This window comes from Bufo gargarizans, chromosome 6 (assembly GCF_014858855.1).
Source record: "Bufo gargarizans isolate SCDJY-AF-19 chromosome 6, ASM1485885v1, whole genome shotgun sequence".
NCBI classification, from domain to species: Eukaryota; Metazoa; Chordata; class Amphibia; order Anura; family Bufonidae; genus Bufo; species Bufo gargarizans.
Window position 1 is genome coordinate 238,384,984 of NC_058085.1, and position 23,246 is coordinate 238,408,229.

Consider the following 23,246-nt stretch of genomic DNA (forward strand, 5'->3'; position numbering starts at 1 on the left):
GGAAATACACAGTAGCGGGTGTGTGTGAAGTTATTCTGAATGACCCTATGTGCACCTTCAATATTATATACCCTTTTTGGGATAGATTTCAAATAGCTCTGATATAGCAGGAACCACTAAATTATGAAATTGCTAAATTGGGAATTGTACTTCAACCCAGAACAAAAAATGTGCTTTGACGGGCACTAAATAACTTTCCCAGCTACAACAGGACAACGGTAACGAGAGATTTAGAGGGATTTAAATTTGAGGCCTAGTATTTAGGCGCTGGGTGACAGGTATGGGTTTAGTGACAGAATTAGACTTGGAAATACACAGTAGCGGGTGTGTGTGAAGTTATTCTGAATGACCCTATGTGCACCTTCAATATTATATACCCTTTTTGGGATAGATTTCAAATAGCTCTGATATAGCAGAAACCACTAAATTATGAAATTGCTAAATTGGGAATTGTACTTCAACCCAGAACAAAAAATGTGCTTTGACGGACACTAAATATCTTGCCCAGCAACAACAGTACAGCGGTGGGTAACGAGAGATTTAGAGGGAATTAAATTTGAGGCCTAGTATTTAGGCGCTGGGTCACCGGTATGGATTTAGTGACAGAATTAGACTTGGAAATACACAGTAGCGGGTGTGTGTGAAGTTACTCTGAATGACCCTATGTGCACCTTCAATATTATATACCCTTTTTGGGATAGATTTCAAAGAGCTCTGATATAGCAGGAACCACTAAATTATGAAATTGCTAAATTGGGAATTGTATTTCAACCCAGAACAAGAAATGTGCTTGAACGGACACTAAATAACTCGCCCAGCTACAGCACTAGGGACAGATTTAGCTGGATATAAATTTGAGGCCTAGTATTTAGGCGCTGGGTGACCGGTATGGATTTAGTGACAGAATTAGACTGGGATATGGCCAAAAAATGAACAGACTATTGCTGGTTAAATGCACTTGGTGTGACAGCTTCACCCTGATGTAGGCTTTAGCCAAAAAACAACCACACCATTGAGGGTTAAATGCACTTGGTGACAGGCGCAGCTTGCCCCTGATTTTGTATATGGCCAAAAAATGAACAGACTATTGCTGGTTAAATGCACTTGGTGTGACAGCTTCACCCTGATGTAGGCTTTAGCCAAAAAACAACCACACCATTGAGGGTTAAATGCACTTGGTGACAGGCGCAGCTTGCCCCTGATTTTGTATATGGCCAAAAAATGAACAGACTATTGCTGGTTAAATGCACTTGGTGTGACAGCTTCACCCTGATGTAGGCTTTAGCCAAAAAACAACCACACCATTGAGGGTTAAATGCACTTGGTGACAGGCGCAGCTTGCCCCTGATTTTGTATATGGCCAAAAAATGAACAGACTATTGCTGGTTAAATGCACTTGGTGTGACAGCTTCACCCTGATGTAGGCTTTAGCCAAAAAACAACCACACCATTGAGGGTTAAATGCACTTGGTCGCAGCTTGTGCTGGCGCACCACAAGACACAAAATGGCCGCCGATCACCCCAGAAAAATGAGACTGACAAACGGTCTGTGCAGCCTAAAAACAGTGAGCAATTGAGGATCAGCAGCTCAATGATCCACAGCTGCAGATCGATCAGTTAATCAAGTCCTTTGGAGGAGTTAATCTGCCTAATCTCGCCCTACTGTCGCAGCCGCAACCTCTCCCTACGCTAATCAGAGCAGAGTGACGGGCGGCGCTATGTGACTCCAGCTTAAATAGAGGCTGGGTCACATGGTGCTCTGGCCAATCACAGCCATGCCAATAGTAGGCATGGCTGTGATGGCCTCTTGGGGCAAGTAGTATGACGCTTGTTGATTGGCTGCTTTGCAGCCTTTCAAAAAGCGCCAAGAAAGCGTCACAAAAGCGCGAAGAAAGCGACGAACACCGAACCCGAACCCGGACTTTTACGAAAATGTCCGGGTTCGGGTCCGTGTCACGGACACCCCAAAATTCGGTACGAACCCGAACTATACAGTTCGAGTTCGCTCATCCCTAACCGGCTCCACAAAATTCGGCCCCTCATAGACCACTTCAACCAGAAATTTGAAGATTTGTATACCCCTGAGCAAAACATCTGCGTAGACGAGTCCCTTATAGATTTTACCGGGCGCCTTGGCTTCAAACAATACATCCCAAGCAAGCGCGCCCGGTATGGGGTCAAATTGTATAAGCTCTGTGAAAGGGCCACAGGCTATACCCACAAATTTCGGATCTATGAGGGAAAAGATCAGACCCTGGAGCCGGTTGGTTGCCCTGACTACCTGGGGAGCAGTGGGAAGACAGTCTGGGACTTGGTGTCACCCTTATTTGGCAAGGGGTACCATCTTTATGTGGACAAGTGTGGCCCTCTTCAGGCATTTGTTTCTAGAACAGATTGGCTGCTGTGGCACTGCGCGAACTAGTTGCGCGGGCTTCCCCCAACGGCTCGTTACCACCCGTCTTGCAAGGGGGGAGAGGGCTGCCTTGTGTAACGAAGAACTGCTCGCGGTGAAATGGAGAGACAAGCGTGACGTTTACAGGCTCTCCTCCATTCACGCAGAGACGACAATCCAAATTGAACGGGCAACCCGTGTCATTGAAAAGCCCCTCTCAGTCCACGACTATAACCTTCACATGGGAGGGGTGGACTTCAATGACCAGATGTTGGCTCCGTATTTCTATGAACTCGCCAGGCCCCTCATTGAATACCTTGGGGTGTCTTCTTTCCAAAATGGGGTCACAACATAGTTATACTGCCCTGGCTTTTTAGGGGCCCTAAAGCATGAGAAGAAGTCTGGGATCCAAATGTCTAAAAATGCCCTAAAAGGAATTTGGGCACCTTTGCGCATCTAGGCTGCAAAAAAGTGTCACACATGTGGTATCGCCATACTCAGGAGAAGTTGGGGAATGTGTTTTGGGGTGTCATTTTACATATACCCATGCTGGGTGAGAGAAATATCTTGGTCAAATGCCAACTTTGTATAAAAAAAATGGGAAATGTCTTTTGCCAAGATATTTCTCTCACCCAGTATGGGTATATGTAAAATGACACCCCAAAACACATTCCCCAACTTCTCCTGAGTACGGCGATACCACATGTGTGGCACTTTTTTGCAGCCTAGGTGGACAAAGGGGCACACATTCCAAAGAGCACCTTTCGGATTTCACCAATCATTTTTTACAGATTTTGATTTCAAACTACTTCTCACACATTTGGGCCCCTAAAATGCCAGGGCAGTATAACTACCCCACAAGTGACCCCATTTTGGAAAGAAGACACCGCAAGGTATTCTGTGAGGGGCATGGCGAGTTCCTAGAAGTTTTTATTTTTTGTCCCAAGTTAGTGGAATATGAGACTTTGTAAGAAAAAAATAAATAAAAATAAATCATCATTTTCCGCTAACTTGTGACAAAAAATAAAAATTTCCATGAACTCACTATGCCCATCAGCGAATACCTTAGGGTGTATACTTTCCGAAATGGGGTCATTAGTGGGGTTTTTCTACTGTCTGGGCATTGTAGAACCTCAGGAAACATGATAGTTGCTCAGAAAGTCAGAGCTGCTTCAAAAAGCGGAAATTCACATTTTTGTACCATAGTTTTTGTAAACGCTATAACTTTTACCCAAACCATTTTTTTTTGCCCAAACATTTTTTTTATTCAAAGACATGTAGAACAATAAATTTAGTGAAAAAATTATATATGGATGTCGTTTTTTTTGCAAAATTTTACAACTGAAAGTGAAGAATGTCATTTTTTTGCCAAAAAAATCGTTAAATTTCGATTAATAAAAAAAAGTTAAAATGTCAGCAGCAATTAAATACCACCAAATGAAAGCTCTATTAGTGAGAAGAAAAGGAGGTAAAATTCATTTGGGTGGTAAGTTGCATGACCGAGCGATAAACGGTGAAAGTAGTGTAGTGCAGAATTGTAAAAAGTGGTCTGGTCATTAAGGGGGTTTCAGCTAGCGGGGTTGAAGTGGTTAATGAGAGGAAAGTTTTTTTTTATTTGAAACTTTATTTCCTTTTTTCCTAAAACTCAAATTTTTTTACTTGTTATTTTAGTCCCATTGGTCTATTAGTGGTACAATGGATTACAGTACACTGAACCTGTCAGTTTTACAATGACAGTTCCCGAGACCCTGATGGGCTTCTACAACTAGCAGACACTTTGGAAACCTTGGCACACCACAATGTTTCCACTGACCCCAGATTAAAACCCTGGACCTGCCCCTGCATACACTACAAAGCTATGAGGCGCAGATGTGGTGCACACTGCTTCTCTGCAGCCTCTACAACACTCGTGGGCGTCACAGGTCAGGTGACCTGACCTGTCCGACGTCACGTGACTAGATTATGACGTCCAGGAGGAGGACCTCCTTCTAAGTACTCTGTTCTAGTCTTAACCATGTGATATCTCCTGAAAAGCAGCTATAGTTTTGGAGTACATTGCTATCTTCCTGCCCTTGTAATTGGGAAAGGGGCGCTTCGCTGTTATGCTGCATGCTAAGGTGTTGTAGTACCTTTTGTGTGCAATGGTTGCAGGACCTTTGATGATGTCATGGTCATGTGATCAGTCACGTGTGGGAGGAGTCTCGGAGCAGATATTTTCTCAGTGTAGTACTCTGCGGTTGTGATAATTATGTAAGGTGTGTCATAGGTGTCGCCCTAATTGTGACTGCCATTTTCTGCTGTAATGGAGGCAGCTGTGACCATTCCAGTTACAGGGAAAACATGTACTGGGAAAAACAATGTCCTCTAAAAGGATCCATTGCTTGCAGGACAAGTTCTAAAAATCAGTTACAATGAAACAGATAATAATGAAAAGAAACAAGATCAAAATCGTTTATAAAGAAAACTACTTTGCCTTCATATCTCTCCCTGATGTCATGGAGGATATTAACCCCTTCCTGCTTCATAGCACCTGGCCAGTGACCTCCATAGCGCGCCACCCCCTTAACAATGACCAGCATAGTGGCTCGCACCCTTTACAGAGACCTCCACAGCACCCTGCCCCTCTTTAGCCTCAGGATAGGTCATCAGTATCTGATCGGTAGGGCTCGGCCACCTGGGACCCCCGCCAATAAGCTGTTTGGGAAGGCATTTACGCTCCTGTGAGCACCGCGGCCTTCTCTCTGCTTTTCCTAGGCCAGTGTCGCCACGTCCATCAGTCACATGGCCTTGGAGCAGCTCAGGCCCCATTCAAGTGGCTTTTGGGGAGAGGGATCTACTACAGAACTTAGAAGATAAGCATTTAAGGTACATTCACATAACAAAAAAAAACTGAAAAAACGTCTGTAAAAAAGGGGGAAAAAAAGCTGTTTTTCACAGGCCATGGTGGCATGATATGATTTTTTTTTCTTCTCCAAGAATATGTCTCCTTTACAAGACAATGGTAATAAGCCACTTAAAAGAAGAGACGCAATGACTGAGAACATATTAGGCCTCACTCTGGAGCTTATCCACCTGCTGACTGGAGAGGTGATTTCTTATCTGTATTGATAGAAGGGGTGAAAGGTGTATATGATATTTATAGTATATTAATATCTTTTTATACACAGGATTACACAGTAGTGAAGAAGACATCTGGTGAGTGTGCGACCTGCACGAGGGACCCCTATGTGTCAGACGTATGGAGCAGGACCCAAAACCTTTTTATGGAGTCGACATGTTACTCACTGATAGCTGAGAGGAACAATCACCAGAACATCCTTGAACTTACCAAGAAGATTATTCAATTGTTGACTGGAGAAGTAAGCACTGCTGGGCCATTGTAAATCAAGGTGTCTGCCTGGATAGTTTCCAACAACCCCTGATTTGTCAGGATTGTCTAGGGTAATCCTGGCAAATATTTGTCAATTGCTAGACTGAAAAAAGTCATTTCCAGAGCATCTCCTACCAATGGTCAGCGACAGAACATGGATGCCATTTGTGGTGTGGCAGTAGTTTTCACAGACCCACAGACTTCAGTGGTATTGTTTGGGCCACATGAAGAACCAAAGTTAGTGCCTGTCTCCATTTTTTTTTTCCACTGGCCTTTGGTCAGTGGAAAACTCCTGATGTGTAAATAAACACATTCAAATCAATGGATACATGATTCAGTGACCTGTGAATGAGGCCTAAAGGAGTTTATACGTCTTCAACAGGTCATCTTAGGGTAGTATATTGCCATTTTCATAGCTATATAATTTATAAATTTGTTCTAGTCAGTTTTGCTCCCAGACTTTTCTGATCTGTGCTGGGACGGTTGGTCGTAATCTAGGAAGGCCTCTGAAATGTAAATATTTAGCAAAGTAGCATATGCAATTTTAAAAGGGTTCTCCCATTATAACAACGTATCCGCTGTCCACAGGATAGGTGATAATTGTCTGATCAGCAAAAGTCACGAGAATGGGGGCTGCGTTCCCCTGTTTGAAATGATCTGTGTCCTTCGGAAAGTCTCGGAAAACCCCTTTAATGTATTAGGCTATATTAGATTTTGCTCTTCCTTCTTGATCACATACCTATCACCATTTTACACGTATGTCTCCTCATACGAGCCATGTTATATGCCTGAATGATTGGGACAGCTAAGTCCCCCTCACATTTCATAGGTACTTTGTCTCCCCATATACATTTATTTATGGTTTTGATATTTTTTCTATGCATCAAGAGTGGAAAGTTCTGCATAAGGGGCGCATAATTAAAAGAATGACAGAGTGGAATGCCCATAGACTTTAACAGGATAGTGCCTATAGAGAATAATGGACCAGAGTGTAATGCCCATAGAGAATAATGGACCAGAGTGGAATGCCCATAGAGAATAATGGACCAGAGTGGAATACCCATAGAGAATAATGGAAATGTAATATTTGAATTAGAGACAAAACCATTTGACATATCTAATAATTATTTAGCAGACATACTCTCCAAATTCAGTGGGATTATTTAATGTTCAGATTAAGTGGAATTATCACTGTTTTCTGCAGAATGACGAGGGTGAATGACACAATGGAATGCCCATAGACTATAATGGGAAGTAAACTATGAGCTGATTTGCAGGTAAATCTGTGTTATGTAGGAAATTAACCTTTACCGCAAGTGTTCCCTGGGTAGAGTAGCACATTGTAAAATGAAAATTACCTTGGATTATAATCGTTTTCTATAAAACGCAAAGGTGAATGACATAATGGAATGCCCATAGACTATAATGGGAGGCAAAATTTGATTTGGAGCCTGAACCATTTAACATATCAAGTAAATCTTTAGCAGGCTTACTCTTCAAATTCAGTGTGATTATTTAAAATTGAGATTAAGTGGGATTATCATTGGTTTCTATGAAATGACCAGGGGAATGACATAATGGAATGGCCATAGACTATAATGGGAAGTAAACTATGAGCAGGTAACTCTGCGTTATGTAGGACATTAACCTTTACCGCAAGTGTTCCCTGGGTAGAGGAGCACATTATAAAATTAAATATACCTGTTTTCTATAGAATGACTGAACGAAACGTCAAATCTACAGCATCAAATATGTGCAGGATACAGTACGTTTAAATACACCCTTAGGGTAGGGTCACACTGAGCGCATACGCAGCGTATTTGAGGCGGCGAGAAATGTGCCGGACAGTGGGAAATACACTGCGTATGCGCCAGGAGCAGACACACAGGGCTTTCCCTCTGCGGCCCTGTGTGTGCAGTAAGGTTCGGAGGCGGGCCGAGCGCACCGACGTAACTGTGATGCACGGGGCCACCTCCAAACCTCACTGCAGACACAGCGGAGAAAAGCCCTGTGTGTCTGCTCCTAGCGGGTACACAGCGTATTTTCTACTGCTTGGCACATTTCTCGCAGCGTCAGATGCATTTGCCCTCAGTGTGACCCTACCCTTAATTTGTAAAAAAAAAAAAGACTCTGAAAAATTAACGAAGCAATCTGTTTGGTTGCTATGGGCAACTGTCAGCTGTCCCTCTGTACACATTTTGATAAATCTCCCCCTATGTTTTTAGGTTTATCAGTTTGTTGTAACATTGTTCTTGGTTCGTTCACCCTTTTCTCTGACCATGTCCTTTGCTACTTCATACACTCCCCTATGGCACTGCCATTGTTTACCACGGCGTTCATTTTTGTCTCGGAGTCTCATGTTTTTCCTGCTGGGATAGAAATGTCGATGTTCATTTGTATACTTTTTATTTTGACCCCTCCACACTTCCCATCCCTTCTTTGCTTTTGTCTCCCTCCTATTTTTCATTCCTGGTCTACAAAAAAAAACAAAAAAAAAAACATTCAATAAAAGTTCTGTTGAGTGCAAAAAAAATTAAAGAAGGTTATTCAGGAATTAAAAAAAAAAACAGAGCTTATTTCTTCCAAAAACAGCACCACACCTGTCCTCAGGTTGTGGGTGGTATTCACTTGGCAGAGCTGCAATACCACACACAACCTGAGGACAGGTGTGGTGCTGTTTTTGGAAGAAAACTGTAGTTTTTCTAATCCTGGATAACCCCTTTAAATAAGAAAAGTTTTAAATGAAATAAGTATTTACACATTTTCTATAAACTTCTCGGTTTTCATTCTCAGTATTGCCAACATGCTAAAGGAGTTTCTTCAGTTCCCCCCTACATTTTACCATTTTCCGAGTACAATTCTGCTCAGGAATTACACTTGGAAATTTTGATGCAGCAGAGTCCTATTGCAATCAATGGGATTCCGCTGCACAGTGCACACTACAGAATTCCAGCGGTGAAGCTTTCCACTGAAATATCTCTGTCGAAAGAAGGAACATGTTCATTCTTTTAGCAGAATATTGAGCGGAATGCACTGCCAGCTATAGGGAACGGCAATGGCTGCGTTGCCCAAGCACCGACGAAATCAGTTGGGGCGGGGCGCATTTGGAATTTACAAACTGAATTTCTCAGCTTGAAAATTCCATAGTGTGCATGGACCGGTAGTTGCCCCCCATGTATCCTCCACCCCAAAATCAGAGCCCATTCCTAGTCCTGGGCCTGTAGTTGGTGAGGAGGAGGAAAGCTGTTGTGTCTTTAGTTCAAAAATTTAATTTCCATTATTCTCTAGGGTTATTCCACCTCCCATTATACCCTTTGAATCCCCTTTCATCTCCACTTTATTATTTGCCACTGAACTTGGAGATAATGTCTCCTAAAGATTTATTTGATATGTTGAATGGTTCACACTCCAAATCACATTTTACTTCCCATTATACTGTATGGGCATTCCATTCACATGTTATTCCATAGAAAACAGCTTTAATCCCAGATAGTTTTAAATTTACAATGTGCTACTCTACCCAGGGAACACTTGCGGTAAAGGTTAATTTCCTACATAACACAGATTTACCTGCAAATGAGCTCATAGTTTACTTCCCATTGTAGTCTATGGTCATTCTATTGTGTCATTCCATAGAAACCAATGGTAATCCCACTTAATTTCAATTTTAATAATCCCACAGAATTTGAAGAGTAAGCCTGCCAAAGATTTACTTGATATGTTAAATAGTTCAGACACCAAGTCACGTTTTACTATCCATTATGGTCTATGGGCATTCTATTATGTCACTCACCTTTGCATTCTATAGAAAACAGTTATAATCCAAGGTAATTTTCATTTTACAATATGCTACCCTACCCATGGAACATTTGCGGTAAAGGTTAATGTCCTACATAACACAGATTTACCTGCAAATGAGCTCATATTTTCCTTCCCATTATAGTCTATGGCCATTCTATAGTGTTATTCCCCTTGTCATTTCATAGAAACCAATGATAATCCCACTTAATCTCAATTTTAAATAATCCCACTGAACTTGAAGAGTATGTCTGCTAAAGATTTATTTGATATGTTGAATGGTTCAAACACAAAGTCACGTTTTACTTCCCATTATAGCAGGTATCCTCAAACTGCGGCCCTCCAGCTGTTTTAAAACTACAACTTCCACAATGTCCTGCTGTAGGCTGATACCTGTAGGTTGTTCGGGCATGCTGGGAGTTGTAGTTTTGCAACAGCTGGAGGGCCGCAGTTTGAGGATGCCTGCATTATAGTCTTTGGGCATAATATTGCTAAATAACACAGATTAACCTACAAATAAAATCATATTTTACTTCCCATTATAGTCTATGGGCATTCCATTGTGTCATTCACACTTGTCATTCCATAGAAAATAATGATAATCCCACCTAATCTCAATTTAGATCAATGCTCCTGTTCTGGCAGAGTATGCCTGCTAAAGATTTATTTAATGTGTCATATGGTTCTCGTCTCCACGGCCCATCTTTCTTCCCATTATACTCTATGGACATAATTGTGGACCTTTTATTTGTGAAGATTCAATTAGGAAAAGTTGACAGGGGCTGTTGTGCTGTTATACTGTAAGCTACTGTATAGCGAGGGGTGCTGTATACTGTCGGGTGCTATACTGCTCTACTCTATACTGTGGGGTGCTGTATATTGTGCATTGCTATACTGCTCTACTGTATACTGTGGGTGCTGTATACTGTGGAGGTGCTATACTGCTCTTCTGTATACTGTGGGGTGCTATACTGTATGCTATATTGCATACTGTGGGGTGTTATACTATGTATTGCATACTGTGGGGTGCTATACTATATATTGCATACTGTGGGGTACTGTATACTATAGTGTGCTTTACTGCATACTGTGGGGTGCTGTATATTATAGGGTGCTATACTGCATACTGTGGGGGTACTGTATACTATAGGGTGCTATATTGCATACTGTGGGGTGCTGTATACTATGTATTGTATACTGTAGGGTATTACACTGTATACTGCAGAGTGTTGTACGCTATACACTATGAGGGGCTGGTGGTGTTATACGATAGACGTCAATTCAACAAATCTGACCTAGATAAATGAAGGGTATTAGGTTCTAAATAAAAAACTGTCCCCCCTACGGCTGATAGCCCCCAATTTACATTTATCCTAATAATTCCACTCTATTTCATTAAAAGTCCTCCGACCACTAAACACCGGCGAGCTATTGTAGTGTATTATTCTGCGTTCACTCCTGCACCAGGGATGCGGTTCTGTGCATCACTCGTCCCTCTATTGCTTCCTTTTCATTAATTATTCACATTGATTATATGGTTTAGGTTCAGCATTGACGATAGCCATCCTCTAAAATCGCTTCAGACGCTGCCCCATAATGTATGCCAGATCCCTGGCATCCTCAGGTGTAATGGGCAACAACACTTTATACGTGGCATAGTTTTCTTTCATATTTACCAGAAAAAAATAAACATGGGGCACAACGCGAAAGACAAATGGACAGAGGAGGCCCAAGATGGGTAAACGGTTCAATGGGGAAGGAGGGGTGTTGAGGAGTCACAAGGCTGCTGCCAGCCAGTGCCAGGGCAGAAATATACAAGGGGCCCAAATATGATAGGGAAAGGACCAGCCTTATTAACCTGTAGGATACTAGTGCCGTACCTATACAGTGCTGCAGGACATGACTTGAGTCTCAGCGCTGTACAGGTATGGCAGGCTGATCAGGCAGGTGCAGGAGCTGTGCCGTCCGATCAGTGGCACAGGTCCGGCTGTCACTGACATCTGAGCCCCTGCTACCAGGGCAGGGTGCATCGGCATCAGGGAAAACTCCAGCCCGCTCTCTAAAAATATAACATGATCCGCCCCTTCAGGTAAAACTGTAAGAAAATATATATATAAACGCTGTGCAAAAACAGCCGTTTTTTCTTCACCTTCCCTCACAAAATGTGTAATACCAAGCTTACATTGTATTTTCATGGTGACAGATTACCTTAAAATTTTCAATTACAAGCTCATTTTTTGTTTACTAGCGATACATTTTTTTTATTTCTTCGGGGGAAGAGGGGTGCCAGAGAAAGTACCCGCCCCGGGTGCCAAAGACCCTAGGCACGCCATTGTTTATCATTATTAATAGACTGTGATGGCCTGTCATGGACATTCTTTATCTTATTTATAAGGCGAATGTAATAATGCTGATATAGCTTTTTAATTTATTCTCGTTATATACCTCTCTCTATACTGTTCTCAGTGAGAATATATTATAAGAAACCTCACCCCATTGCAAGCCATTGGCAATTATGCTGCATGATGACTAAAATGTTGTGTTTCAGGTCCCTCTAAGGAGTCAGGATGTCGCTGTCTATCTGTCCATGGAGGAGTGGGAGTATATAGAAGAACACAGGGATCTGTACAAGGACATCACAATGGAGAATCACCAGCCCGTCATATCACTAGGTAAGAGGCTTTTATCTATTGTAAAGGGTAGATCATTTTTGATTGTCAACCATCATCTCATACTTACAGAGTATTCGGCTACTGTATGTCTCCTCCTATAGATGACCCCAGTAAGAAAAACCTACCGGTAAGATGTGCCAGTCCTCTCCGTTCACAGGATTATCCAGCAGAAAATCCTTATGTCTCACTGGATCATTCGGTAGGGGAAATTGAGGTTTACTGTGTATTACCGTATATAAGTGTAATATTCATTAAAGATGAAAGATTTGACTAGCTTTCTCCATAGTCTTGTCAGTGATTTGTATTTGTTCCACATGTTGAATCAGAGTGAAGACCTGATTAATATTAAAGCTGAGGAGGAGATGTATACGAGGGGACGCCAACAGTGTAAGCAGGAAGAAATGCATGGTGAGTAATTATCACTCAGTAAAGACCTTTTGATTCTTTGGATACAAAGGAATTAAATCAGCTGTGGTGTCAGCTATAGTGCCCCCATCTGCACGAGCCCAGTGCCTCCATCACATACCACAGAGAGTCTATTAATTCCTTAAAGGGGTTCTCTCACTTCAACAAATGGCATCTATCATGTAGACAAAGTTAATATAAGACACTTACTAATGTATTGTGATTGTCCATACTGCTTCTTTTGCTGGCTTGATTCATTTTTCTGTACCATTTATACACTGCTCGTTTCCAGGAAACTGCAGCGGAGTGGCTTCAAAAACTAAGATTTTGATCCACACCTGATTTGTGCTTTAAAAACTGCACCAAAAAACCTAGACTAGTCTATTATTTTTCAGTTTCAGTCCTCTGCTACCCCAAACAAATCCTGTTTTCAGAATTTCATTAGTGTTTCACGATTAATATGATTTTATTCAGCACAGCAGAGATTGACAAACGTTCTTTCTAGTGATGAGCGAACTTGTGTTTCAAGTTCAGCATACAAGGTTCAGATTCGGGATTTCTAAGAATTCTGTTATGGATTCCTCTACCATGGACCATAACTTATGGTCCGTGGTAGTGGAATCCATAACGTAATTCTTAGATAACCCGAAACCTTGTACACACAAGTTCGCTCATGCCTAGTCCTTTCCATTGGCTATTTTACAAATCTTGACCTGCAGTTACAGGGGTTGAGCTCTCTTTTACAAGTGATGGCCTATCCTCAGCAGAGGCCATCACTATCTGATTAGCGAGGGTCTGACATCTGGCACCTCCACTGATCTGAACATCTACATTCATTGTACAGTGGACAGAGCTGGTTACTGAAGCACTGCTCTCAGTCACTTCAGTGGGAGACGCGCTGCGGTAACCAGTTTTGACCACTGCACAATGGATGGAGCTGTGTTGTGCTGTTGTGCTTCTATTGAAGAACAGCTAATCGGCAGGGTATGACGCGTCAGACTCCCAAAGATCGCATAGTGATGGCCTGTCCTTAGGATAGGCCATCACTTGTAAAGGAGTGGACAACACCTTTAACTAAAGTAGTTAAAGGGAACCTGTCATGTGGATATTTGATTATAATCTAACTAATTATATACAATCATTAACTACTAAAAAGTGCCTTAGACACTTACTGGTGTGACAGATGGTTATCTCATAATATACACTCAAAGATGCCAATTGCTAATGAGCTGATTTGCATGAGGTCATTGAGTCCGGCATATATTTAATTCAGAGCTATAGCCACTCCCCTGCCCACCTGCTGCTGAGTCATATGGCAACAAACTGTCACTCAGCAGCAGGTGGGCGGGGAGAGTCAGGAGCTCATGAATATTCATGACTCATCATTATCAGCTGGAGCTTTTCAATACAAGATGTTGGCAGATTGACTGGGTCAATTAAAGAAAGTGACCCAGCATTTTGCTAAGACAATCAGCCACTTATTTATGTTGCCCTTAGTTAGGACACCATAAAACTGGTGACAGGTTCCCTTTAAGAAACTGAAGGTTAAGTTGTAACTTGGAACCAGTGGCTTTACTGAATTCGCATGGAGCAACAAGCTTAGTGGTTACATGAGCCTCTTAACCGCCTCCGGACCGCCTAACGCAGATGTGCGGTCCGGAGGCGGCAGCCCTGCGCAGAGTGACGCATATACGCGTCATCTCGCGAGGGCCGGGATTTCCTGTGAACGCTCGCACACAGGCGCGCGCGCTCACAGGAACGGAAGGTAAGCGAGTGGATCTCCAGCCTGCCAGCGGCGATCGCTCGCTGGCAGGCTGCAGATCTGATTTTTTTTAACCCCTAACAGGTATATTAGACGCTGTTTTGATAACAGCGTCTAATATACCTGCTACCTGGTCCTCTGGTGGTCCCTTTTGTTAGGATCGACCACCAGAGGACACAGGTAGGTTAGTAAAGTCGCACCAAACACTACACTACACACACCCAGTCACTTATTAACCCTTTATGAACCCCTGATCACCCCATATAAACTCCCTGATCACCCCCCTGTCATTGATCACCCCCCTGTCATTGATCACCCCCCTGTCAGGCTCCGTTCAGACGTCCGTATGATTTTTACGGATCCACGGATACATGGATCGGATCCGCAAAACACATGCGGACGTCTCAATGGAGCCTTACAGGCGGGTGATCACCCATATACACTCCCTGATCACCCCCTGTCATTGATCACCCCCCTGTAAGGCTCCATTCAGACGTCCGTATGATTTTTACGGATCCATGGATCGGATCCGCAAAACACATGCGGACGTCTGAATGGAGCCTTACAGGGGGGTGATCAATGACAGGCGGGTGATCACCCATATACACTCCCTGATCACCCCCTGTCATTGATCACCCCCCTGTAAGGCTCCATTCAGACGTCCGCATGATTTTTACGAATCCATGGATACATGGATCGGATCCGCAAAACACATGCGGACGTCTGAATGGAGCCTTACAGGGGGGTGATCAATGACAGGCGGGTGATCACCCATATACACTCCCTGATCACCCCCCTGTCATTGATAACCCCCCTGTAAGGCTCCATTCAGACGTCCGCATGTGTTTTACGGATCCGATCCATGTATCCATGGATCCGTAAAAATCATACGGACGTCTGAATGGAGCCTTACAGGGGGGTGATCAGTGACAGGGGGGTGATCACCCTGATCACCCCCTGTCATTGATAACCCCCCTGTAAGGCTCCATTCAGACGTCCGCATGTGTTTTGCGGATCCGATCCATGTATCCTTGGATCCGTAAAAATCATACGGACGTCTGAATGGAGCCTTACAGGGGGGGTGATCAGTGACAGGGGGGTGATCACCCTGATCACCCCCCTGTCATTGATCACCCCCCTGTAAGGCTCCATTCAGACGTCCGCATGTGTTTTGCGGATCCGATCCATGGATCCGTAAAAATTATACGGACGTCTGAATGGAGCCTTACCAGGGGGGTGATCAATGACAGGGGGGTGATCCGGGAGTCTATATGGGTGATCACCCCGCTGTCATTGATCACCCCCCTGTCATTGATCACCCCCCTGTAAGGCTCCATTCAGACATTTTTTTGGCCCAAGTTAGCGGAAATTTTTTGTTTGTTTTTGTTTTTTCTTACTAAGTCTCATATTCCACTAACTTGTGTCAAAAAATAAAATCTCACATGAATTCACCATACCCCTCACGGAATCCAAATGCGTAAACATTTTTAGACATTTATATTCCAGACTTCTTCTCACGCTTTAGGGCCCCTAAAAAGCCAGGGCAGTATAAATACCCCACATGTGACCCCATTTCGGAAAGAAGACACCCCAAGGTATTCCGTGAGGGGCATATTGAGTCCATGAAAGATTGAAATTTGTCCTAAGTTAGCGGAAAGTGAGACTTTGTGAGAAAAAAACAAAAAAAATCAATATCTGCTAACTTATGCAAAAAAATTAAAATTTCTAGGAACTCGCCATGCCCCTCATTGAATACCTTGGGGTGTCTTCTTTCCAAAGTGGGGTCACATGTGGCGTATTTATACTGCCCTGGCTTTTTAGGGGCCCGAAAGTGTGAGAAGAAGTCTGGGATCCAAATGTCTAAAAATGCCCTCCTAAAAGGAATTTGGGCCCCTTTTGCGCATCTAGGCTGCAAAAAAGTGTCACACATCTGGTATCGCCGTACTCAGGAGAAGTTGGGCAATGTGTTTTGGGGTGTCATTTTACATATACCCATGCTGGGTGAGAAAAATATCTTGGTCAAATGCCAACTTTGTATAAAAAAATGGGAAAAGTTATCTTTTGCCAAGATATTTCTCTCACCCAGCATGGTTATATGTAAAATGACACCCCAAAACACATTCCCCAACTTCTCCTGAGTATGGCGATACCAGATGTGTGACACTTTTTTGCAGCCAAGGTGGGCAAAGGGGCACATATTCCAAAGAGCACCTTTCGGATTTCACAGGCCATTTTTTACAGATTTTGATTGCAAGGTACTTCTTACACATTTGGGCCCCTAAATTGCCAGGGCAGTATAACTACGCCACAAGTGACCCCCTTTTGGAAAGAAGACACCCCAAGGTATTCCGTGAGGGGCACGGCGAGTTCCTAGAGTTTTTTATTTACACTTTGCCGAAGTGTAAAAAGTGCTCTGGTCATGAAGGGGGTTTCAGCTAGCGGGGCTGAAGTGGTTAAGAAGCAACTGACTTGATACCAAAATCTTGTCTGAGGGTATATGGCTCACATGACATTATCCCCCTTTCACAGGCCACTTGTGATCTCACCAGTCACAGTATACATCCTACACACAGCACAGATACTTAGGACGTATAACCCACAATGGTGCATATATTAGTTAAGACACATTGCATGGTTTTTCACATATAAAACTGTTTCACATTTACATGAAATAGCATGTCGCATAACTATCACATTACTTGCGTTCTCACTGTAATGGGATTCTCCAGAGGTTAACCTGCCTGTAGAATAGGTCATCAATGTCAGATTGGTGGGGGCTTCTGTTGTATAGTGCACTGAGCTGTGCAGTTCCGGTGCCTATTTCCAATGCTGTATCTACTCCTGAACAGCTGATCATCGGGGGTGCAAAGTGTCAGATACCTGTCGATCTGATCTTCATGACCTATTCTAAGGATAGGTCATCAGTTCTTAAAACATGGAGAACCCTTTAAACAGTCTCAACAGTTCAACATGAGTGATATAGCCACTAGAGATGAGCAAATCAAAGCTGATGAAATGGAATTCATTCTGAATTTCAGGAAAAATTAGATTCGCACCGAATGTGAATTTCATTTAGCTTTGTGGTAACGAATCACATTATTTCCTAAAATTGCTGCTGCACATGTGAGGACATGGAGGAAGGAACTCTGGGAAGGCGGGATCACCCATAATGCCATGCATGCAGCCAATCAGCAGCCAGCCCCTGTGATGTCACAGCTCTTTAAATAGTGCAGCCATCTAAGATTCTGCCATTTACCAGTGTACTTAGTGCAGAGGGAGACAGTGTTATAAAAAAAAAACTATTTACAAGTGCAGGGAAAGATTATTCAAGGTGTAGGGAAAGAATATGGAGGAATCATTCCACAGCATTCATGTTGAACAGGGTTTAGTAGGGGAGTGTACAGCCTGGGCAATAGGATTGCGCGGTACAGTTATCTTTTGTAAAGCCTTTTGTGGGGTGTTTTAGCGTAAAAAGAAAAAATATATTTGCCGCTCAGTGGTGCAGTTATTTCTTGTAAAGCCTTTTGTACATGTATTAGCGCAAAAAAATATATATATATTTGCCGCTTGGCGGTGCAGTTATCTGTTTGAAAACCCTTTTTTGCATGTATTAGTGGAAAACGGAAAAATATTTTTGCCAGTCAGCGGTGCAGTAATATATTCTAAAGCCCAGTTTGCAATGTATTAGTGGCGAAATTAAAATATGTTCACCGTTCAGCGTTGCACTTATCTGTTGAAAAGCCTTTTGTGTCAAAATAGAAAAAACTGAGGGCCTAATTGCCGTTCTGCAGTGCGGTGAAATATTCTAAAGCCCAGTTTGCAGTGTATTACTGGCGAAATAAAAATATATTCGCTGTTCAGCATTACACTTATCTGTTGAAAAGCCTTTTTTGTTGTGTAAAGGTATAAAAAATTAGGGCCCAATTGCCGTTCAGCGGTGCAGTTATATATTCTAAAGCCCTTTTTGTGGTATGGGCCGAATTATGTAGAGGTGAATTTTTTTATGTGAAACAGGCTTTTTGGGGGAAAATTGATGGGTGATTGCAGACTTTGTTGTGTATGAACCGATGTTATATGTTGAAAAGCCTTTAGTGTAGTGTAGCCTTTAGTGTGAGAGTGATGAGAGGGGTCGCACATGGCTTGCATACACTACATGCCTCCAACATAATTCTTGGATCTCTACATGAAAATAAAGTATTTGCTGTAAATCGTGAGAGGGGCATAGTTGGAGACATTGACTTGACAAGAGATACAGAGTTCAGCCACCTCTATTTGCTTCCCGCTGTTTACTGCTTCTGAATTAAAATTAAGGCAACCAGCTTCAGCTTTCTCTGATGTGTATGCCTACGGAGTCCTTTATTATGGCTTTGCACAGCGAGCAAGAATGTTACGCACAATTCTGATGGAACTCCTGATCTTAAGAAACTGGACTTGGACTCCAAAGCATAGGCTCTCCTGTCATGTCTTGTGTGCTGTGGAGATCGAATGCACATGAATATTTTCAGCTTACTGAAGCTGCTTGATTTAACCCTTTAACGACCAGTGCCATACATGTACTGCGGGCTGATCAGGCAGGTGCAGGAACTGCGCCCACCAGATCAGCACAGGGGTCCGGAAGTCACTGATAACATGAATATTTTCAACTTACTGAAGCTGCTTGATTTAATTGTGAATAGATGGTAAAGGCAAAGTCTGCTGGTGTGTTGTCATCAGCATCTTCATTATGTCGGCTGCTGGACCCGCGACAGCGTAATTCGGTCCATACAGCAAAAGGAGGTCTACAATCACCCATCAATTTTCCAGAAAAAAGCCTGTTTCACCCAAAAAAAATTAAACAATGAAAGGATAATGGAATTCGGTTCATTCGGTTATTATTGACGGATCAGAGGAAGGGCAAAATAATCAGTGACGTCAACACAAACTTACTGCTGACACCCTCTCCATGCTGTCAGAGGGCTCTACTTATACACTACGTGCAGAATTATTAGGCAAATGAGTATTTTGACCACATCATCCTCTTTATGCATGTTGTCTTACTCCAAGCTGTATAGGCTCGAAAGCCTACTACCAATTAAGCATATTAGGTGATGTGCATCTCTGTAATGAGAAGGGGTGTGGTCTAATGACATCAACACCCTATATCAGGTGTGCATAATTATTAGGCAACTTCCTTTCCTTTGGCAAAATGGGTCAAAAGAAGGACTTGACAGGCTCAGAAAAGTCAAAAATAGTGAGATATCTTGCAGAGGGATGCAGCACTCTTAAAATTGCAAAGCTTCTGAAGCGTGATCATCGAACAATCAAGCGTTTCATTCAAAATAGTCAACAGGGTCGCAAGAAGCGTGTGGAAAAACCAAGGCGCAAAATAACTGCCCATGAACTGAGAAAAGTCAAGCGTGCAGCTGCCAAGATGCCACTTGCCACCAGTTTGGCCATATTTCAGAGCTGCAACATCACTGGAGTGCCCAAAAGCACAAGGTGTGCAATACTCAGAGACATGGCCAAGGTAAGAAAGGCTGAAAGACGACCACCGCTGAACAAGACACACAAGCTGAAACGTCAAGACTGGGCCAAGAAATATCTCAAGACTGATTTTTCGAAGGTTTTATGGACTGATGAAATGAGAGTGAGTCTTGATGGGCCAGATGGCTGGATTGGTAAAGGGCAGAGAGCTCCAGTCCGACTCAGACGCCAGCAAGGTGGAGGTGGAGTACTGGTTTGGGCTGGTATCATCAAAGATGAGCTTGTGGGGCCTTTTTGGGTTGAGGATGGAGTCAAGCTCAACTCCCAGTCCTACTGCCAGTTTCTGGTAGACACCTTCTTCAAGCAGTGGTACAGGAAGAAGTCTGCAAGGTAAGAAAAACATGATTTTCATGCAGGACAATGCTCCATCACACGCGTCCAAGTACTCCACAACGTGGCTGGCAAGAAAGGGTATAAAAGAAGAAAATCTAATGACATGGCCTCCTTGTTCACCTGATCTGAACCCCATTGAGAACCTGTGTTCCATCATCAAATGTGAGATTTACAAGGAGGGAAAACAGTACACCTCTCTGAACAGTGTCTGGGAGGCTGTGGTTGCTGCTGCACGCAATGTTGATGGTGAACAGATCAAAACACTTACAGAATCCATGGATGGCAGGCTTTGAGTGTCCATGCAAAGAAAGGTGGCTATATTGGTCACTGATTTGTTTTTGTTTTGTTTTTGAATGTCAGAAATGTATATTTGTGAATGTTGAGATGTTATATTGGTTTCACTGGTAAAAATAAATAATTGAAATGGGTATATATTTGTTTTTTGTTAAGTTGCCTAATAATTATGTACAGTAATAGTCACCTGCACACACAGATATCCCCCTAAAATAGCTAAAACTAAAAACAAACTAAAAACTACTTCCAAAAATATTCAGCTTTGATATTAATGAGTTTTTTGGGTTCATTGAGAACATGGTTGTCGTTCAATAAAATAATTAATTCACAAAAATACAACTTGCCTAATAATTCTGCACTCCCTGTACAAGCATTTAATAGAACAGGTTCTGTAGACATCTATGTGCAATAAGCTGATGACGGTGTAAAAGGAGTGCACTTCTTCTTGACGCTAACATCGACCTGTAAGGCTGAGTTCACACTTGAGTTATTTGGTCAGTTTTGGCCCCATAACTGCCCAAATAAGTGAAGTGTGCAGTGATTCTAAGAGCAACGCCTGTCATCTGCATGTCCTACAGACTCACAGCATTATTTCACTACCAAAGCACTGCAAGGCACAGTGTTCTACACCACTATAAAGGCTCTCTGCAGCCAGGAAATAGCAATTTTTTTACGTAATGCGCCGCTGAGTTTCGAACTGAATTTTTCCCCAAAAATCCGGCGACCAGGCGAATCAAATTTTTAAGAAAATTTGCTCATCTCTAATAGCCACCATAACAGGGTCAACTGTAACCCATAACAGTGGTGCATGAACTGAGCAAGACATTCAAAGGATTACTTTTCTTGTAGGAGGGGGGGGGGGGGTACAACAGTTTCAGCCTTCTTAAAAGAATGTACAGAAAAGTGTCAATATTCTATAGAGTTCCACCTTGTGATTGTGGTATAAAAGCTGGAGGTCTTGCCATGTTGCCATATTATCTTGGCAGTGCCTGTTTGTAACTTTAAAAGGGTTGTCCACCCCCACTGCAGTTATGGATATGGCACGGATACTGCTAGGAACTGGGGTAGATTTCAGATTTAATTTATGCTAGTTTTCTGACATAAATATATGTAAATTAGTTAGCCTGCTTAGACCATGTCCCTTCACGCCACTTTTCAGAGGGCGAGTGTGGCGTGAGTGGGCAAAAAGTCACAGTTGTTTGTGCAAAGTGGGGCATGTGCAAAAATATGCTACTTTTTGGTGCCACTATTCTCGCGTAGGGACTTTTATGTGGCTTGGCATCAGCTGCCTGGCACTGTCTTTTTGTCTGCCAAAATTCATCTTGCCATCTACCAACACTCTCTAGTTGCTTAGCTGTTTATCAGTTATTTAGTAGTGGTAAAATTTGTTCTGTTATCCTAACATGTGATTCTACTTCCAGCAGATGGTTGTCATGAACTATCAGAAGGATATCTCTTATTTCCATATTATGAAGCAGAACCTAAATATATCCCTCACCAACCTTTTTCTGAAAACTCCATTGCTCCAGATATAACCATGGTCCTTCACAGCGGGGAGCTGTCGTCTGATTCAACTAATCACAAGGAACCTTCATCTGATCAATCTCAGATTTCTAAGCAGAATGCAAGTCATAGAGGGGGTAAAATATTTACATGTTGTGAATGTGGGAGACATTATAAAACTATCTCTAATCTTTCTGTGCACATGAGAATGCACAGAAATGAAAGACCATTTGCATGTTCAGAATGTGGGAAATGTTTTACCAAGAAATCAATTCTTGTTGATCATCACAAAGTTCACACAGGTGAGAAGCCGTTTTCATGTTCAGAATGTGGAAAATGTTTTACCAAGAAATCAGCTGTTGTTGAACACCAGAGAAGTCACACCGGAGAAAGGCCATTTTCATGTTTGGAATGTGGGAAATGTTTTTCTAGGAAATCTATTCTGGTTGAACATCAACGAATTCATACAGGGAAGAAGCCGTTTTCATGTCCAGAATGTAAGAAATGTTTTATGGCCAAACATCATCTTGAGAGACATCAAATAACTCACACAGGAGAGAAGCCATTTTCATGTTCAGCATGTGGGAGATCGTTCACCAGGAAATGGCTCCTTGAGAGACATATCAGAACTCACATACAGTAGATATTTAATATTTAAAATTGAGAAACAGTTTTTAATCAGAAATGAGATTTTGCTGAACAACATAGACCTCACACAGTGAGGAAGTCATAAAGTTCAGACTAAAAACTGTTTAGCTCACATGGAGGGGCAGTTATTGCATGTTCACCAGTGGTATTTTACACAGAAATGTGTAACTTTTTGCCATTTTACATTGCTCTAGACACTTAAAAAAAAAGGGTGGGACACAGCCTGGTTTATGCCATAAATTCTCAGCTATGAACTGGCATAGGTTTTATTGATTTATAGCATACAGACTGCTAAAAGATGTTTCAAATGTATTAAGAAGACTGCTCCTCTTAATGGGGTTCTCCAGGAAAGCTAAAAATGAAAATACTGAAAAAAACATCTTATTATAAATAAACTCCTGAATGTCTTAAATTATTTATAATGGCTTATTTTGTCTAGGGAATAATCAGTGAAGTAGTTAAAATGGCCGCTCTCAGATTTATGAGCATGGAATCCATCCTCCTAATGACATTGCAGGACAGCTTGTGAGAACATGCAGAGTACAG

At 42.4% G+C, this 23,246-nt stretch overlaps 1 protein-coding gene across 1 annotated transcript in view; it reads left to right on the top strand.

The window, feature by feature from the left end:
- Positions 1–22,695, top strand: part of LOC122942103 (oocyte zinc finger protein XlCOF6.1-like) — a 33,408-nt gene extending 10,713 nt beyond the window's left edge. The window contains exons 2-6 of the mRNA XM_044299599.1: positions 5,560–5,751; positions 12,109–12,232; positions 12,334–12,431; positions 12,559–12,640; positions 21,971–22,695. Coding sequence (XP_044155534.1) covers positions 5,656–5,751; positions 12,109–12,232; positions 12,334–12,431; positions 12,559–12,640; positions 21,971–22,695 — 1,125 coding nt within the window. The 5' untranslated portion in view covers positions 5,560–5,655. The remainder of the gene's footprint in view (positions 1–5,559; positions 5,752–12,108; positions 12,233–12,333; positions 12,432–12,558; positions 12,641–21,970) is intronic.
- The last annotated feature ends 551 nt before the right edge of the window (positions 22,696–23,246 follow it).